At 43.8% G+C, this 19,504-nt stretch overlaps 1 protein-coding gene across 1 annotated transcript in view; it reads right to left on the minus strand.

Moving 5' to 3' along the window:
* LOC123403936 (aldehyde dehydrogenase family 3 member F1-like) overlaps positions 1 to 3,614 on the minus strand; it is a 29,682-nt gene extending 26,068 nt beyond the window's left edge. Inside the window, exons 1-3 of the mRNA XM_045097843.1 lie at positions 3,308 to 3,614; positions 3,161 to 3,229; positions 2,983 to 3,079 (exon numbers count right to left, since the gene is read on the minus strand). Coding sequence (XP_044953778.1) covers positions 2,983 to 3,079; positions 3,161 to 3,229; positions 3,308 to 3,520 — 379 coding nt within the window. The 5' untranslated portion in view covers positions 3,521 to 3,614. The remainder of the gene's footprint in view (positions 1 to 2,982; positions 3,080 to 3,160; positions 3,230 to 3,307) is intronic.
* Between the last annotated feature and the right edge of the window lie 15,890 nt (positions 3,615 to 19,504).

Consider the following 19,504-nt stretch of genomic DNA (forward strand, 5'->3'; position numbering starts at 1 on the left):
CGTAGGTCCAAGAGTGTGAGTCCTCGCAGCTCGTTCGGGAGCGGGTGAGCACGGGCAACCCAAGTGCCCGGGCTGCACACGACATGTTCGAGAAATGTGTCAACAAGACCGGGTACGTTTTCTCCTGTCCGATCAAATGATTAATGTTTCGTATAGTTCACTAGTTAGCACAAGATGATTGCTTGCAAACATTGAACGTGTAGGAGACATACTTGTCAAATATGATCAATGAGAATGAAGATCCAACCCATGTGGAATATGAAATGGAGAACACCGACACATTTGTGATTGGGGCAACATCCGATCCCAATCCTACCAAGAAGAAGAAGAAGAAGGGCAAGATGACGAAGGCAAGAGGGCTTGCTTTCTCAAGATATGAGGATATCTTGTTGGTTCAACCTTGGTTAAATGCAGCATTGGATCCAATAAATGGCACGGAGCAAAAGGGAAGCACGTATTGGGAGAAGATTCTGAAGGACTATCATGAACGAAAGGAGTATGTGGAGCCGAATCCTATCGTGAGCACCCGCAATGTGGCATCTCTCCAACATCGATGGGGGATCATACAAGGAGAAGTGAACAAGTACGTCGGTTACTATTCACAAGTGACCAAACAGTCGCAAAGTGGGATGGGAGTGGCAACTCATGTAAATTCGATCGCCTCATCTTACTGTCATTTCAATATGTTCATGTGTTTTTCATTCTTGTGCTCATACGTACTTTGTATGCTAGGTCACGGTGGAGGCCAGTTTGTATTACGAGACCGAGAAGAGGCCATTTACTTTTAGCCATTGTTGGCTCTTATTGGATGGCAACCCAAAGTGGCAACAGGTTGTGGCCGACATTAAGGCCGGAAAGAAGAGGAATGATGGCTCAAGCTGCCACCAATCCATTGGGTTGGACAATGATGACGACGTTGTCGTCATCAAAGGAAAAGCTACAGTGCCAAAGGATAACCGGCTACTCATGGAAACTAAGTGGGAGAAGGCAACGACCGCCCGTGATGCCGCGGCTACAAAAATGTCATCCACATGGACGGGTATTTTTTTCGGCAAGGGAGACCAAGAAAAAGGAGAGGTACAAGGTTATGTTAGACGCGCAAAGGGAGACGATGGACTGTGATCAGACAAAGGCCGAGAGGCGGCTTCAAATCGAGAGGGAGGTGATCAATTTGGAGAAGCAAGAGGCGGCGATCAAATGGGAACTCGAGAAGGCCCAGACATTTGGAAATATTGAGCTCGAGAAGGAGAGGTTGTAACTCTCACGCAACGTGCAGGATGCAAAAATTATGCTCGCGGATGAATCCACTTTGGATGAACATGTTAAAAAATGGCTTGGGGACAGGAAGAAGGAGATCAACGACCATAGAGCGTTGGAGGCAGCGAGGGCGGCAATGGCTACGACAGAAGAGTAGGTGGCGAGGATGCATGCGGCGATCGTTGTTAGGATGTAGGCGGAGGACGAAACCCGATTGTAGGCGGAGATGGATGCCCAGGCGGAGCAGGACACATGGACGAACTCGTCCGGTGAGTGATCCGACAGCACTTGTTGGTCGGACATTGATTTTATTTTGGCATGTTCGTTTGGTTGAACTATGCTATCGTTTGCTTTTGTTTAAAATTGTTAAATTCGAATAATTTGTATCGGATGATCGATGTGCATAGCTTTGTATGAATTTAAGAATTTAGACATGAAGTATGTGGATGCACCGAGCAAAATATGAGACGCCGTTCGGATGCGTCTGCGGACGTGCGTGAATGCGCCCACGGGCGTTTGAAGGATTAAAATTGAGGAGTCTGGCTATAGATGATGTTACTCATATCAATCTATCATTCAAGGGACCAGCCAACCAGATGCATCGATGAAACGGAACGCACTTGTCAAAATCGCAAGTGCATAAGAGTACACCTAGCTTGTTGCCATCGCAAAGGTTGTTTAAACTCACACATCGTACAGTTCCACTCGTCTTAGGAGGTACGAGCATGTGAGGTACTTTGGCAGTAAACCATGTGAGCGTACAGCGAGACAGCAACAGCTTGTCATCGTCGTTTTAAAAGTTTGTTATGCTCGTACTGTCATCTTCGTTTTCTTTTCTTCTTCTTTTTGATGCTACACTGCTATTAATGAGAATTGATCCGTAGTTTTTTTTTCCGAAAAGAAGGATTACCCAAGGCTTCTGTGGTCGAGAGAAATTCTAAGGTGCAATGGTATGGATTTCTATCGAAAAGAATGCTAGGACACCGATGATGTCTAACGTATCTTGTTGCGAGTAGATGATGTATGACGTCTGTTCATGCGAACGTTCTTAATCAAATCCACTATTTAATGTAATTAACGGCTTAGATCTATTTTACATTCTTACCACTCATGTGAAAAGAAAAGATAAAAGGAAACAAATTAAGAAAACCTCCTAAATCGCTCAGTTAGTAGATATAAGATCAGCGTCACTTTCTTAAGAGCTTAATACTGAGTGGATGTTTGAATCCAAGAGACTAAAACTAGTCTGACTAAAACTAGTCTTTTTAAAAGGCTAAAGTTACAAGCACCCTGACTAAAGAGAGACTAAACTAGTTTTGAGGCTAAAATCTTTTAGTCAAGGGTACCCCTACTAAAATGTGCATTAGTTCTCTCTCTCCTCATTTAAATTCTCATGCAAGTTCTGGATTGGAGGGTTTGGAGGATAATAAATGCTCATTAACTTGATTTTAGTCTCTTTAATATTTGAATCCAAGCATGGGTGAGACTAGCAAGTTTTAGCCTCATTACTTTTAGTCATGTAACTAAAACGTATCCAAGCACCCTCTGATTTCGAGTGGGCACCGGCGGTCTAAGTCAAGTCATTAATAAGTCAATACGGATATGAGAATTGCCGGTCAATAAATAGATGATAGAATTCGTTTATTCATTGGGAAGATAATAAAGAACTGAGAGCACAGATATAATGAAACTGGAGGGGGTGTGGAGCAAATTAAAGAGGGTCACCTAATGGAAAATTCCAGCAGGAGAAAATGAGCACGACCCCGAGCGGCTCCGGTAACACCAGCGCCGTCGCCGGAAAAGAAACCAACGGCGTAGGAGCCTACACTGACGAAAATAACAAGTCAAGCCTATATCCAAAGCAGCAGCCGGATTAAGGTTCCAAGCTATGGCGAGGGCTTGCCTTCTCAGGGACCGCCCATTTCTCCAGGTTTTGCAGCGTGTACTTGATGGATTTGACGAGAACCCCAACCTAAAGACGAGCAGCACAGATCAGGGAAGAACTTGGCCAAACGAGGCACAAACCGTCTATGTATGTACTATAATGTACCTCGTCCCTGAAGGATTCAGTCCGGTGCTTGCCGAGGTCATCGCGGAGCACGTCGAAGATCTCCTCCTCCTTCTCCGTCAGGAGCCTGATGAGCCCCTTGAGCTGCGACTGCCTCCATGCGAGTTCTTTGGTCCTCCCGCTCTTGTATACCACTCGCAGGCTGCTCACGAGGCTCCCCAAGCCAAGGGCCGGCTTCTCCTGCACGGTTTCCATGGATGGATGGAAGGGGCGCGAACTGGCCTAGCTTGGCTTGAGCATGCGGGCGACCCGACGTGTGCTAAATAGGCAACCAGCCGGAGCCTGGTAGCGCGTCGTGGTTCATGCGGAGTGAACCGGGCAGTTTATTGATCCTGGTTACCCAAATCCACATTTTTTTTCTTTTGCCAAATCCACATTAACAAGAGAAGTTGGGGCCTTTTTAATAACTAGTTAGCATGCACGTGCAACGCACGACTAACCGAATAATTTATAAATTGCTTTTAATATTAAAATTTTAATATATATATATATATATATATATATATATATATATATATATATATATATATATATATATATATATAACTGCAAAAATATTGAAACACACACAATATACACATTACTTGCGCTCCATTGAAAAATTAAAAACAAATGTATTCAGTGAAATAATGGAAAAAAATATTTGGAGTAACATAAGACAAGGAGACCATGATACTAGTTAGCATGCACGTGCAACGCACGACTAACCGAATAATTTATAAATTGCTTTTAATATTAAAATTTTAATATATACATACATATATATATATATATATATATATATATATATATATATATATATATATATATATATATATATATATATATATATATAACTGCAAAAATATTGAAACACACACAATATACACATTACTTGCGCTCCATTGAAAAATTAAAAACAAATGTATTCAGTGAAATAATGAAAAAAATGTTTGGAGTAACATAAGACAAGGAGACCATGATCAGCAACAAATCATTTTGCTTAATTGAATATGATCAAGTTGAAATTTATATCTCTTCTTAAATTCCATGTAAAAAGCCACTTGAATTATATGGAAATAAAATATTGATCGGATGCATGAAAGGGCTCTGTTTAATGTAAGCAAATCATACATGGTAAAGTGCAAAATTGTTTCCATAGATGGATGTGCGTCATACACACATTGTGCAAAAATGCTGTAAAATGAGCGGCCTCAACATGTGTGAATGCACAATACTAAGCATTGCAGCCGCAATTTAAAAAAGATTCATAATTTTGCCAAAAAAATAATTATATAATTGATTGGAAACATAGCATATTCCAAAGGCAGTTCATTTCAGGCAAGAAATACGACCAGCATGCAGTCTTGCCAAAAAATATGAATATTATATATGTGATACATAATCAATGCAATTGCCGTAAAAAAAGAGTACCTGACCAATTAACAGCATCGTTAACCATAATCTAAAAAGCACCAATACTTCAAAGTCTGCTGTATCCGCATATAAACGTGTGATACGTGATACACAGGATATGTGTAACACCATTTTCTGACTATAAATAAATAAATAAATAAAGGTACGCTGCTAGAACGCCGTTGATACGTCGCGGACATGGAAATGGTGCAGCCCGGTAAAGCCCAACTACTAACCCTAACAGACAGCTCTCCTCCTGTGCTATTCAATGGAGGATTGGATCGAGCGCACGACCGCACCTGGGCATCACTTCCAACGCCTCCATCACCTGGAGCCAAGCAAAGCAAGGTAACTTCCCCTGTTCCAAAATCCTCTGCTCGCCTCTAGTATGGGGGTGCTTGCTTGTGTGCGTGCAGCGTGATTGCTGGTTGGCTGCTGCTGCTTAAGTATTGATTGTTGCTGGCTAGCTACTGCTGGTGCTGGCTGTGGCTGCTATAGTTGAAGTGTTGATTCCAAATACACAGGGATTGAGGTAATTGAGGGCATGAAAAGAGTCAGAGAGACAACAAATGGGGCAGTATTTTGATCTCATATGATATCTCAAAATTATTCTGTCTTTATTACATGGATTTTATTAATTATTCCGTATCACCTATGAGTGTTTCTAGAAATTGCAGTATCCCTTGTCAATGCTTCCTAGAGGATAACCAGCCTAACCTCGTTTCAAAATGATATAAAGATTTAAGCAAATGTTTAGCATAGAGCTAGGTCGCAAGCACATTATACACAACAATAAGAACGGTATGGAAGGGGGTCGAAGTGAGAAGAATGACCTGTTTGGAATCAAACTCTCGCTGCCACTTCCTAGCATCCCAGAAATCCTGACCCATCTCTCCGCAGTAGTGCCCAACCCGATAGCCAGTCCTCTCGCATATCACCTCAGCTTGCTGCAATTTCAGCAACACGGTTACACCCACAAGATATGAAACCTTAATCACTGGAAGCTCGGTCGTATATGTATGTATGTACCTGATACACAAGAGGCACCTTGGAAACCAAGAACACGGCAAGTATTTTCCTGTTCTCCTTCATCATTTTGTCACATATGCTTTTGATGAGCAGCACATCAATGAGGGTCTTCCCTGCGCCGGTCTCGAGGAAGGCTATTGTTTTCCTGCTCTTTGCTTGCTCGAGCACCTCCAACTGGCAATGTCTGGCCTGCTCCTCGGCGAGAGGCTTCTCCTTGTGGGCGGAAGCCGCCTTATCTGCGTCTGCATTCTTCTTCATGGAGCCTCCGGTCTGTGTTCTGGCACACTTTCCGTCGCGCTTAGACTCCTGCCCCCAAGTGCCAGGGCGGAACACCATCTTGCCACCGTGGTCCCGCTCCCGAAATCCTCGAGCCTCGGGTCGGTGGGCAGAGTTACTGTCGCGGTCGCGGTCTCGCTTGCGAGGCCTGTCGACGAAGTCGCGCCTCCCGCGCCGTTCATCCCAGCCACGCGAGGTCGGCGGCAGCATGGGGCGCCGCCGCGAATCAGGGTGTGGGCCCCCATCAGCCCTAGGGGAGAGCCGAGGATGCTTCCCGTCTCTCCACTCCCCGCCGCGATCGCCGTTCGCTGAATCGCCTTGCGTCTCCCTTCTCGTCTCCTTCCTCGGCTCGGTGCTTCTCGTCTCCTTCCTCGCCTCGACGGACTGGCTCCTCTGCCCCGAGCCCACCACCGCCACGACATTGTTGGCCACAGCCGCAACAGCAGCAGCCTCCTGCACCCGCTCCGCCGGAGGTTGCGGGGGAGCCACAGGCGGGGGCTGTGGCGCGGGGGCGGTCTCAGCGTCGATGCTCTCGAGAATCCGATCGATCTCGGCGACGAATCCGTCGTCTACGCCGCCGCAGTCCATGGCGGGCATGAATCCGGGGTCGAAATCCGTGGAGGCGGCGAAGTCGATGCTGCAGTCCATGGCGGGCAAGGGCATGAGCCCCGGGTCGAAGTCGGCGGACGAGGCAAAGTCGATGCCGCACAGCAGCGACGCGTCCTCGTCGTCCTCGCACGCATTGTACCAGTAGGACACCGCCTCCGGGTGCTCGCCCGCGCCGCCGCCTTCTCCTCCTCCCGCCATCTCCACCGCCCGCAGCTGCAAGCACAACAAACAAATCGTCACACACAACCAACACACCAAACAACCAGCAGCAGAATCAGAAGAAGGAGCGGGGAGAGGGGAGGGAAGGGGGGAAATGAATGTTAGCACTGCTGTTGCTGCTGCTCTGCCGGTGGCGGCGCCGCGGGAGGGAGCAGCTCCTGGCGATGGCGGCGAGGAGGATAGAGAGGAGGGAGATGGAAGTGGGGAGCAGGCGCCACTGCGCCGCGAGCTCGAGCTCCTTCGCTGGTGGCTGTCTCACGCTCAGGGGAGGGGTAAGATCTGGTGGGATTACGTGATGCAGGATGGGTGGTGGAGTTGGAGCACGGTTAGTCATGGGAATTTGCTAAGTGCACATATAGATGTATTAGATAAATGCTGGCTGTTGGATTAGAATTTGTGGGACTAATTGTGTGATGCTGATTGCTTCGTGTATTTTGTTGTACTAATTGTTGGGTGCACGTAAGAAAGTTCTCATTTGCTTGATTAATAGTAATATAGTTTAAATAATGAGTACTACAATAGGACTGAAATCCTAGTCATCCTTAATAACATTTTTTTTTGTGTGAACCAACTTTTATGGGGACTGATCTGCGCCGGCGCGTCGGCCCAAACTTTCGGCCGGCCGCGCGCGAGCCGCAGGATCCACCAACCCCGCGTCGTCCGCACCGTTGGATCGGCATGCAACATTTTTCTCCCTATGCAGCAAAATTTCGATGCTGTGCAGCAATTTTTTCAACGATTGCAACAGAAAATAAATTTTGTATTAATAAAATATCTACGTGATCGTAGCAAAAAAACGAAGCTGATGGTACGTGGTAGCAAAAGTCAAACGCCGGTTGTAACAAATATTTACGTGACGTGTATGCAACTTTTTTAGTGAACGGTTGAAGCAAAACATGATGCGAGTTGTAGCAAAAATTAACACGGTTGTAGCGAAAGTAAAAAACATCAATTGTAAAAAAAATCCGACAAACTGGAGTTGCAACCAAACGTATATGTAGCTTTTTTACTCGGACAAAATGTAGTAAAAAATGCTTGCGACAAAAATAACGCTGGTTGCAACAAATTTAGACGAAAAATGTTGCATTCACTAACCAGAGAAGCGCGCGGATGGAAAAAATGTTACATGGGCCCGTGCGCGCGATGGGGCGACCGGCTCGTCGGTTCGGTGTGGGCGGGTGGGAAACGATTCCCAATTTTTATTCCATAGGAAGAGAGTCACAATCTGCTTATAAGTGATGAAAGATGGATAATTCTGTAGCCAATAAGCCGTGCTACATTGTAATCTTCCGTAATTCCCGAGGCGATCTGCTAGGCTGTTTTGGTTTCTAAAAAAATCAAAGAAAAAACTAGTATCTATCAACTAAAACAAACTTAATCTCCAAGATTAACTGACAATAGTTGATCAGTCCAAAATATCCGAGGTTAATGAAGAAAGAACCATAGAGGAGTCATATTGGATTACCACCGGTAGGTTTGATCGCTCCATGATTGTTAGAAGGGAGAGAGAAATTGGTGAAATAATTGTTGTATTGCTTGAGCGTTATATATATATATATATATATATATATATATATATATATATATATATATATATATATATATATATATATAAGTATAATGATTAACTTAAAAAACAAGACAAGGTAGAACTAATCTTAGTCTATCTCATATTTCCTAATAATCAATATACTCAACATCCTCGCACAGTCACAATGGTAGCGACGCATACGGTGAGACTGAAGAAGAATCCAAAGGTAAGCCGACGGTCATCCCCTCCAGAGTCGTAACGGTCGATGCATCGCGAAAGTTGTGGCTTGAGTGAAAAACGACGAGGTTGCTTAAGCAAGGCGGTAGCCCTTTGTGCCGCTGTCGAGATAGCCGAGAGCGTAGGGTGGTGTAGCAGTGGTCGAGGTAGCCGTGCGAAGAACGTTGTGGTCGATGTTGCGTCTGGGTAGCCGGTGTCCAAGAAGTCGCCATGGAGCCGCGGGCACAAGGAGGCGTCGATTTAGTCGTGGACGCAGTGGTGTTGAAGTAGTGGTGTGCCGGGAAGAAGACATAGTTGAGACGCGTCGCGTCGGGATTGCCAAGCCCCGGGACACGTTGTGGACGAAGGCACGCATCAGTGTTTCCAACACCACGCGTGCGTAGACGGACGAAGTCGATGTTAACGATATGTCGCTCCAGGCTTGCCAGTCCTGGGAACACACCAGTGACGAAGACACGCATCGATGTTGTCACCACCGGGCATGCGTAGATGGGGACCTGCACATAACTTGTATGACATGTGGAGGAGGCTAGCGTAGAAGCACTCGACGACGGTTGGGGCGCAAATCGACGGGGTCGATGTTGCCCGTGGTTGTCGTAGTAGACAAAGTGGTCGGCGAAGACGATGACAACGCTGGCGATGAGCTGGTGCTGGACGGAGATGAAGGAGGTGGACGGGCGGCGCGGCTCGGGTTAGCAAGTTGTAGCGGCGCCAAAGGAGAGCGGCGGCGGCAGCCTGACGACGGCTGCTTAGGAACGCGACGGCGATGCTCGAAGTAGGCGAGAAAGAACCCGACAGCGTGACGAAGGCCGGCGCAAACGATGCCATTCCCGCACAGAAGGAGATGGCGCGGCAAGTACCATAGGAAGTCGACGTGTGGGGACGACGGAGTGGACTGCATGCCATGGCACTACGGCCCGATGGGGCAACGAAGTTGTAGCCAACCAGGATGAGGCCATCGACGACAGTCGCGGGACGGAGCCGGCAGCCAGCCCGACACTGCTGACGAGGCAGCCGGCCCGACGCAGCCAACCCGATGTGACCGATCACGGTCGCAACTAGAGCTGGAAGCCGACCAGAGGAGGCCCATGATGCAGCCAACGCAAGGCAGCTAGTGAGGCCCATGACCGCCAGCCAGCAGCCGGCCTAAGGCAGGCGGCGAGCCCCACACGACCAGAATCGGTAGCCGTACCGAAGCAGCCGACGATGGCCGAAGGCGAGAGATGGCCCGACGCAGTCGATGCCAGACCGTGCGAGACGACGGTGGAGGCAAGTGGTTATGAAGAAGATTCGATCGGAGAAGGGCGGCAATGACCGGTGCATGGCGACAGCGCAGGCGCGCAATCGACGACCGTGAGGGGACGATGCATCATGCGAGGTCGCCGGGTCTGTGAAGAGGCCGTGTCGCGCCGATTTTGGGGTAGAGACGCGATGGTCGACGGCGGCGGCGGGCAACGCAAACCGATTTTAGATAGAAAAACCAAAAAAGAAGACGCAGATCAAAGTGACCGAGAGAAGAGAGAAAATCCCGTATCAAGAGATCGAGAAAAAGACTCTCTAGGACAGGCGGTCAACAATACCATCGGACAAACCCTAGGTACGAGCGGCACGGGTCATGGAGGCCGACCGCCTTCGGGGCGGCACGCGGGGAGGGGGGGAGGGGGGAAGCGGTTGACGGTGGCTAGGTCTAGAAACTTGCGACACATACCATGTTAGAAGGAAGAGAGGGATTGATGAAATAGTTGTTGTATTGCTTGAGCCTCATGAAAAAAAAAAAATATATATATATATATATATATATATATATATATATATATATATATATATATATATAGAAGTACATTGATTAATTTGAAGTATAAAACAATGTAGGACAAATTCTAATCTATCTCGTATTTCCTAATAATCAATATATTCAACAATGATGATCACAACACCATCTCTCAACGCATGTAGTTCCGCTTCAATCGCTTCGTTAAAAAAACCAACTCCCTCCGTTCTTAAATATAAGTTTTTTTATTTTTTTAAAAGACTATATAAAAGATAAAATGAATGAATCCGCACTTTTAAATATGTTTATATACATCTATATATAGTCTTTTAATACAATCTTTAAAAAAATATTTAGTAACGAAGGAAGTAGACATTAAGAAAATCAACAGAAACATGTACCTGGATGTTTTCTTTACCATGCAACATGTCCGCCCCCAGCAAACTAAAAAAGTCAGAAACGGAGGGCCTATGCCAAGAACATGCAAAAACAATCGTCCTACTATATTTTTGTCAAGTTCAACTCAACAAAGACGTTAGCACTTGTCCCTTTGACCCACGATTGACAGCTCTCACTAGTGGGAACAGGGACTATAGCCCCGACCCGTAAGGGGCTTTAGTCCCGGTTCACCAACCGGGACTAAAGGGGCGGGACTAAAGGTCTAACCTTTAGTCCCGGCCCTGTTCCAAGCTGGGATCAAAGGTGCTTTACGTGTGCGCCTCGGAGCGTTCTCAGGGGCAGGCCCTTTAGTCCCGGGTCTTAACACAGACCGGGACTAAAGAGTTTCTGCAGATTTTGTTTATTTTAGGGTTTTAGGGTTTAGGTGTTCAGGAGATTAACGTGATACCTCGTTATAAGATTAACTTATCTTACAAGCGAGCATATATATACAATTATATGAAGATCTGAATTATCGGGACTAGAGCCCGTCTATTCGATTACATGGACCAACATCAGTAATGGCCCCTAGCTACACTAAATCGTCCTTTGTCATCTATAGCTTCCGTCCTCAGAAAGGTCGCAAGCTCCTCTGCAACAGCAATCGCGCGTTGCTCTGGTAGGGACGTCTCCCTCATGGCCGTGTACTATATAAGAAGAGAAGATGAATATGAATATCAATCATGATAACAAATAATGACGGGTAAAAATAGAGGTGTGAATGTTCATTGCTTACGTCGTATCTGTGATCCTTGTGCTGAGAGGTAAACGTGCGAATGGTCTCGCAAACATAGTATCCACATAGATGCGTCCCCCGTGGCTGCTGGTCGCACTTTACGAGAATAGAATATATATAATCAAAATAATAATCTAGCATCATAAATGTATTGAAAATAGAAGTATATCATACTACTACTTACCTGAGCCGCTCTAAAGGTCAGCTTCTCAGGCTCGATACCGGGAGTCACGCACTTGAACCGCTTCCAAACCCTGCCCGACAAGGAAAATGATTTGCTAAGTTTTTCATTAATTGATATATCAGAAAATCAACGAAAGAGACCCATAGAGCGCAAGAATGATTGAAATTACCCTTGGAGCATGTCCTGCAGGCTTTGGAACTGTTCCAAGGGTCTCCATAATGGGTCGAAGGCATCAACTCTTCCCTTATCAATTTGAATGTCCAACAGAATCCAATGCAAGCTGCACATGTATATATATATATATATGTGTGTCAGTAACTTATCAATTACACTTATAAGTGAATGGACACAACAGAGTAAAGACCCTCACCTAAAGTTGTATGGAAACATTATGTGGTCAGAGAAATTTTGATCTGTTAGAAACCTTAGAAGGTTTTCCTCCGTCTCCTTGGGTTTATCAGTTAGCGTCGCTATACATATTTTATCTGGGTCAATAAACCCAATATTTAGGATGTTCCTACTTTTATATTTCAGAATCTTCATTCTGCATAATAGAGTACAAGTTATATGTAGACAATGAATTGAAATAACTAAACAAGTTATATGTAGACAACGAATTGAAAAACTTACAGACAATAGCAACTCATAAGCGATTTGTCGAGGGCGTCGACATTGTACATCTGGAAGAGTTCATCAAAGTCGATATGGATTTCTTCGGGCAGCCGTAGTACTCCCGTGGGACACTCACCACGATCATCATTCTCCCATTCTTTGATTCACTTAAGTACCATGTATGCAAGTAACGCATATTTGTTGGGAGATCATCTTTGCTGACCAAAGGCGCTCCCATGACAAACTGTGGCTTAGGGGCTACCACAGCCTTGGGTAACCTGTCGTCTTGGGAAGCCAGAACGTCTTCAACCGGGATACCCCATTCATCCGCCCACTTCTTCGCTAATTCCAAATCTTTCCCCCGCACCAGAGGGGGGACATTCTCGGGTAACACCCTGAGGGCTGGGATTGACTATTTGGCCTGTTGTCCAAGCTGAGGAACGTGTGATCTTTTTTTGCTTGTAGTTGAACTTGATTTGCTCCCACTTGCACTTGCACGCGATCTGCTCTTTTTCCCTTCCTTCTTCAATGTGCCTGTATAGTCATCAGGCTTATGGTGTAATTCATACTGTGATGGAAGTTTCGTGAAGTATTTTGCATATGCTATTTGCTTCTCGGTGTATTCCGGGCGGGGCTCGGGTTCCTTCTTTTTCATCTGTGCATCATGATGTTCCTTTGCTATCCTGGCGTTTTCCTCGGTGGTACGATCATAAGGTCTGATAGGAAGATTAGCATGAGGTACCTTTGGGAGGGGCGATAGTTTGCGCTTTGGGGAGCTCCATCGCTTAGAAATCATCGACGGAGCGTTCTTGCTGGCACGCTTCCTCTTAGTATCCGGAGCGGGCGGCGGCGAAGACGGACGACCCAAGTCCGGCGGCGGTGATCAAGATGGACTCGTGTTGTGCTGGCCGTCGTCATGTGGAGGGCTTGGAGGTGATGGAGGTGTAGGTGACCTGCGACGACTCGGAGGCGGTGTTGTCCTTGGGGTCGAGCCTGGAAGCTTGATGTAGTTCTTGTCCCATAGGATGACTCCACCCAGTACTTCTCCGAGTGTCCTCTCATCTTCGGATCCAGCTATGTCGAGCTCCATATCATGAAACCCCGCCATGATTTCATCCACCCCGACTTTAGCAAAGCCAGCTGGAATCTCACGGCCATGCCAGCGTGCATGAGGGCCAGAAGGTAAAGCTTGTCCGACGGCCACCTTCATGGATATGTTCTTGAATTTCTGATGGAGTTCACATGATGTTGACTCCTTGATTCCATCCACGGGCTAGCCGGGACCGCCCTCTATCATTCTTCGTGCATCGTCGGGCGGGGCCTCAGATCCAGCCACGCTGCTTTTCCGCTTAGATGGGGCGCCGGTAATATCGAGTGCTGGATCTTCCTGGCGCGCTACTCCTCTAAGCTCATCAATCTGCTTCTGTTGCTCGTTAATCCTGGCAAGCAACTGGTTGAACTTTTCATTCTCCTCATCCTGATGTCGCTTCTTTGCTCTCGCTCGGCTTCTGTAAGTGTCTTGGTCTCTGGCAAACCCAAGCCACCACGGGTAAGAAGGACCGAAGCCTCGCGTTCGTCCTCCATGTTCGTCATTGCCGAGGACCAGTGTGAGCAAATCTTTCTCTCTATCTGCAGTGAACTGTCTTTTTTCCTCCTTAATTTCTTTCACTATCTTTTTCCAATTCTCCCTGGGTATCCTAAGACCGTCACTGCAGATGAGGTCCACTGTTTCTTCGTCGTACGAACCACCATGCGCAAGGAACCAATTTCTTGCTCTCAATTCCCACTCATCACGGAGTGGTTCAGGTATGATGCCTTTAGCTAGCAGATCTTGCTCTTTCTTATCCCACTTTGGGATGGCAGTCTCATAGCCCCGTGGCCCCAACGTGTGGTGATATTTCTTCTTGTCGGCATTTTTCTTGTTCTTTTCTGATAATGCCTTGGCATCTTCTGAATCCTTGTACTCTTGAAATGCCTTCCAGTGATTCGCCTGCTTGGCTAGATACCCCTCGAATACTGGCACTTTCTTTGTCTTCAGATTGTTTTTCCATAACTTCTTCTTCCAGCTACGAAACAGTTCGGCCATCTTCTTTAGAGTCCACTGCTTGACTTTGGCCCTCAGTTTTTTTGCGGCGTCTTCATTCTCACATTCTGGAAGGTTGAAATGTGACATGAGATCATTCCAAAGATTATCTTTGTACCTTTCGGCGACATAGTCACTATCGGCTGCCCCTTTGCGCTTGTTCCACTCCCGAACGCTGATCGGGACGTGATCCCTAACGAGAACTCTGCATTGCTTCTTGAATGTGTCAGCAACATTCTTAGGAAGCTTGGGTTCGCCCGTAGGCAATATCACCTCAAAGGTGTAATGCGTCTGTGCATCCAACTTTTTAGTCGGGCCTCGTTTCGTAGCTTTGCTCGATGTGGAGGCCTAAGAGGGAGAAACATTCGTCAAATGAATGTATATGTATACAATATAGAGCTATCTCCAATATTTTTCACATATTACAAGTGATTGTCGAACTTCATATGTATACCTTGCCGGACTTTATTATTTCTCCACCGGCTTCTCCATCAGTGGAGCTATCACCTTCTCCGTCATTGGACCTATCTCCTGCCCCATCGGCTTCATCTTCGTGTCGGTCGACCTCCATTCCATATCCGGAGGGGTTTAGATATGACGACGGAGATTCAGCTGGTTCAATGTCGGGGCCGTCTTTGATTATATCTTCGAGAAGTTCTTCCTCTTCGAGGTTCCCGATATGTGGATCCATAGTTCTGCAAAAAACGGACATTTGATTAACTAATAAACTAACAAACTATATAAGAGGGGTTGGAAACTTCGATGTGTCATTTTATATAGGAGGACCTTTAGTCCCGCGTCTTGGCTAGAACCTAAACTCTAAAATATGTCTAACGGATTCTCTTAACCTTTAAGGATTTAACAAAATGGCGACATTCTAGATGTGTAGAAAATGATCCTATTTTTCCTGATCTCATCTACCCTTCTATATGTCACATTATCTAGTGTCAAAGGACTTTGTTGAACTTTGTACCAAAAAAGAATTATTCTATCAGGAACTCCGTTCCAAAACAACTTTAGTCCCGGGTCGTGGCTCCACCCGGGACTCCTAGATTTCTGCATAGTATTCAAAGTAGGAGTACTTTTCCAATTTGAGCATTCAATAAGCAAAACCAAATCATAAAATAAAGTAGTATTCAAATTAGCATGCATTCAATTATAAGCAAAACTACATCATCTCTTGTGTCCGTACATCGTTGAATATTATCATTAATACTCCTCGAATACTATCATACATATAGCATCACTAATACAGCTAGAACCATAGCGCCCGACGGGTATCGTCGCGGGCGGTGGACACCCAAAGATAAGGAACCATCACAGGATCATAGCTCCAGTGAGATCCCTGAAGAACCTGCCAGGTATGCTCGAACCTGCCCTCCACCGCAACCATGTAGCGACGGACGTGCTCATCCTCCTCGCTGACACGGTGACGTACCACCTCCGCGGTGTCCGGAAGCCTCGGCACCGTCATTGGCCCACGTGACCGCCACCAAACAAGGATCGGGTCAACAACGGGCTGGCTCCTCACCAACCTACGCCCCCCGGAAGGTAGCACCTCCCAATACCAGCCGGGCGGAGCTCAGTCCCGGACATGGCCCCTCTGATCAAGCAGGTGTCCTCCGCCGAGTCGACGACGAGGATGCGGGATAGGCATCGTAAAATGAACTAAAAAAAATAAACTAGTTCTATTAATTTTACTGCTTAAAATAAACTAATTGTATATATAGTAAAATAAAGTACTTTTATTAAATCAACTAGTTCAACTATATATTAATTAACACTAACTACCTAACCCTAATAACACAAATTTAAATAACACAAAAATAACACAAATAACCTATTTAACACTAACCTACCTAACCCTAAATTCACCAAATATTCTACAAATAACACTTAAGCATATACAATAGCAAAATTAAGTAATAATTTAAAAAACACTAATTAAGCATCTATATACGTAGAAATGTCTTCTTCTTCTTCTTCTTCTTCTTCTTCTTCTTCTTCTTCTTCTTCTTTCTTATTTTCTTCTCCGCTTCTTCTTCTCCTATTTTTCTTCAACCTCTCTTCTTCTACTTCTCCTCTTCTTATATTTTTCCTCTTCTTCTCCTCTCCTCCTCTTCTTATTCTCCTTTTTCTTCTTTTCTTCTCCTCCTCTTCTTATTTTCCCTTTTCCTAATCTTATTTTCTTATTTTTGTTCACCTTTCTTCTTCTTGTAACCCTAACCTAATTCTAAATATTAGTAACCTAATAATCTAGCACAAACCTAATAACAACAGGAATTAATGACAAAAAATCTTTTCTTCTTTTCTTCTCCTTTTTCTTCTTTTCTTCTCCTTTTTCTTCTTCTACTTCTCCTCCTCACCGGCACAAACCTAATAACAATAGGAATTAAATGAAAAAAAATTCTTTTTTTCTTTTCTTCTTCTTTTTCTTCTTTTCTTCTCCTTTTTCTTCTTTTCTTCTCCTTTTTCTTCTTTTCTTCTCCTTTTTCTTCTTCTACTTCTCCTCAACGGGGACGGCGGCGGTGGCGTCCCCGCCGGCGGGCGCCGGCGTCTACTGTACTTGTTGGGGAGGAGGGGGCGGGGGGCTTACCGGCCGGATTGGGAGGGGAGGGCGTCGACGACGGCGAGAGCGAGGTGGAGGAGGACGCCAGGGGGACGGCGAGGAGAACGACAGGCGGCGGCGAGGAGGACGGCGGGCAGCCTGGCGGCGTCGCGCGAGTTCGTCCGGTGCCGCGCCGGGCAGGAGAGTCCGAGGAAGAAGAGAGAACGAAATGGCGATTTGGGGTTGGAAATTTCCAACTCCCGCTTATATAATAGGATCTTTAGTCCCGGTTCAGGGCTCAAACCGGGACTAAAGACACCCTTTAGTCCTGGGTGGAGCCATGACCCGGGACTAAAGACCCTTTTTCGGCAGACCAAAAGGCGGAAAGCACGGGCCTTTAGTCCCGGGTCAGGGCTCGAGCCAGGACTAAAGACACCCTCTAGTCCCGGGTCTAGCCACGACCCGGGGCTAAAGATCCCTTTTCGGCAGGCGGCAGGCGAGGGGCTTTAGTCCCGGGTCGTGGCTCCACCCGGGATTAAAGCCCCTCCGCTGGCTGCACGATAAGTTTAGTCCCACCTAGCCCAGCGAGGGGCACTGACACTAGTTTATAAGCCCCGTCGCAGCATCTCCATCGAGCTCCTCTCTAAAGCAGGCTTACGGGCCTAACACATAGTGTAAATTTAAAAATTGAAACTACATTTGAAATTATGGAGAAAATTCAACCTGAATTCAAAGTGAGGTCACTTTGAATTTAGGTTTAATTTTCTCTATAAATTCTCATATAGTTTCAATTTTTTTCTATTTTCAAAATTAATTATTTTGACTATCCAAACTATTAAATATTTTGTTATTTTCAATTAAAAACTATGTTTATTAAAATTCTTTTGGCATATTTGAGAATTTGACAAAACTATGAAAATGAAAAGTGTTTGAAATTGAATAAATAATTCAAAACTATTTCTATTTTCAAAATTAATTATTTTTACTATCCAAGCTATTAACTATTTTGTTATTTTCAATTAAAAACTATGTTTATTAAAATTCTTTTTGCATATTTGAGAATTTGACAAAACTATGAAAACGAAAAGTGTTTGATATTGAATAAATAATTCAAAACTATTTTCTATTTTCAAAATTAATTATTTTGACTATCCAAACTATTAACTATTTTGTTATTTTCAATTAAAAACTATGTTTATTAAAATTCTTTTTGCATATTTGAGAATTTGACAAAACTATGATAATGAAAAGTGTTTGAAATTGAATAAATAATTCAAAACTATTTTCTATTTTTAAAATTAATTATTTTGACTATCCAAAATATTAACTATTTTGTTATTTTCAATTAAAAACTATGTTTATTAAAATTCTTTTTGCATATTTGAGAATTTGACAAAACTATGATAATGAAAAGTGTTTGAAATTGAATAAATAATTCAAAACTATTTTCTATTTTCAAAATTAATTATTTTATCTATCCAAACTATTAACTATTTTGTTATTTTCAATTAAAAACTATGTTTATTAAAATTCTTTTTGCATATTTGAGAATTTGACAAAACTATGATAATGAAAAGTGTTTGAAATTGAATAAATAATTCAAAACTATTTTCTATTTTCAAAATTAATTATTTTGACTATCCAAACTATTAACTATTTTGTTATTTTCAATTAAAAACTATGTTTATTAAAATTCTTTTTGCATATTTGAGAATTTGACAAAACTATGATAATAAAAAGTGTTTGAAATTGAATAAATAATTCAAAACTATTTTCTATTTTCAAAATTAATTATTTTGACTATCCAAACTATTAACTATTTTGTTATTTTCAATTAAAAACTATGTTTATTAAAATTCTTTTTGCATATTTGAGAATTTGACAAAACTATGATAATGAAAAGTGTTTGAAATTGAATAAATAATTCAAAACTATTTTCTATTTTCAAAATTAATTATTTTGACTATCCAAACTATTAACTATTTTGTTATTTCAATTAAAAACTATGTTTATTAAAATTCTTTTAGCATATTTGAGAATTTGACAAAACTATGATAATGAAAAGTGTTTGAAATTGAATAAATGATTCAAAACTATTTTTTATTTTCAAAATTAATTATTTTGACTATCCAACCTACTATTTGGTATTTTTCATGCATTTACTTATTTTTTTGAGCTAGTTGACCCTAAAATTGAAAAGCACTACAAATGAACTCTGAAAATGTTGAAAGTTGGCATGCTATCATCATTTCACCCACATAGCATGTGTTAAAAAGTTGAGAGGGCTACGACAAAAACTGGATGCACGTCATGTACAAAACAGACAATCTCTCTCGAATTATGAGGGTTTCGAACGAGAACTCATCTGTTACAAAGGGATTTCATTTTTTGAACTTATTTGAACTCCATACTTTTTGTGTGTTTAAAATGCACCTTTCAAAGGCACATCACAAATTTTCAACAATTTCTGACTTAATTTGGTATTCTTCGTGCATTTACTTTTGTTTTTTT

Source organism: Hordeum vulgare, chromosome 6H (assembly GCF_904849725.1).
Source record: "Hordeum vulgare subsp. vulgare chromosome 6H, MorexV3_pseudomolecules_assembly, whole genome shotgun sequence".
Lineage (NCBI taxonomy): Eukaryota > Viridiplantae > Streptophyta > Magnoliopsida > Poales > Poaceae > Hordeum > Hordeum vulgare.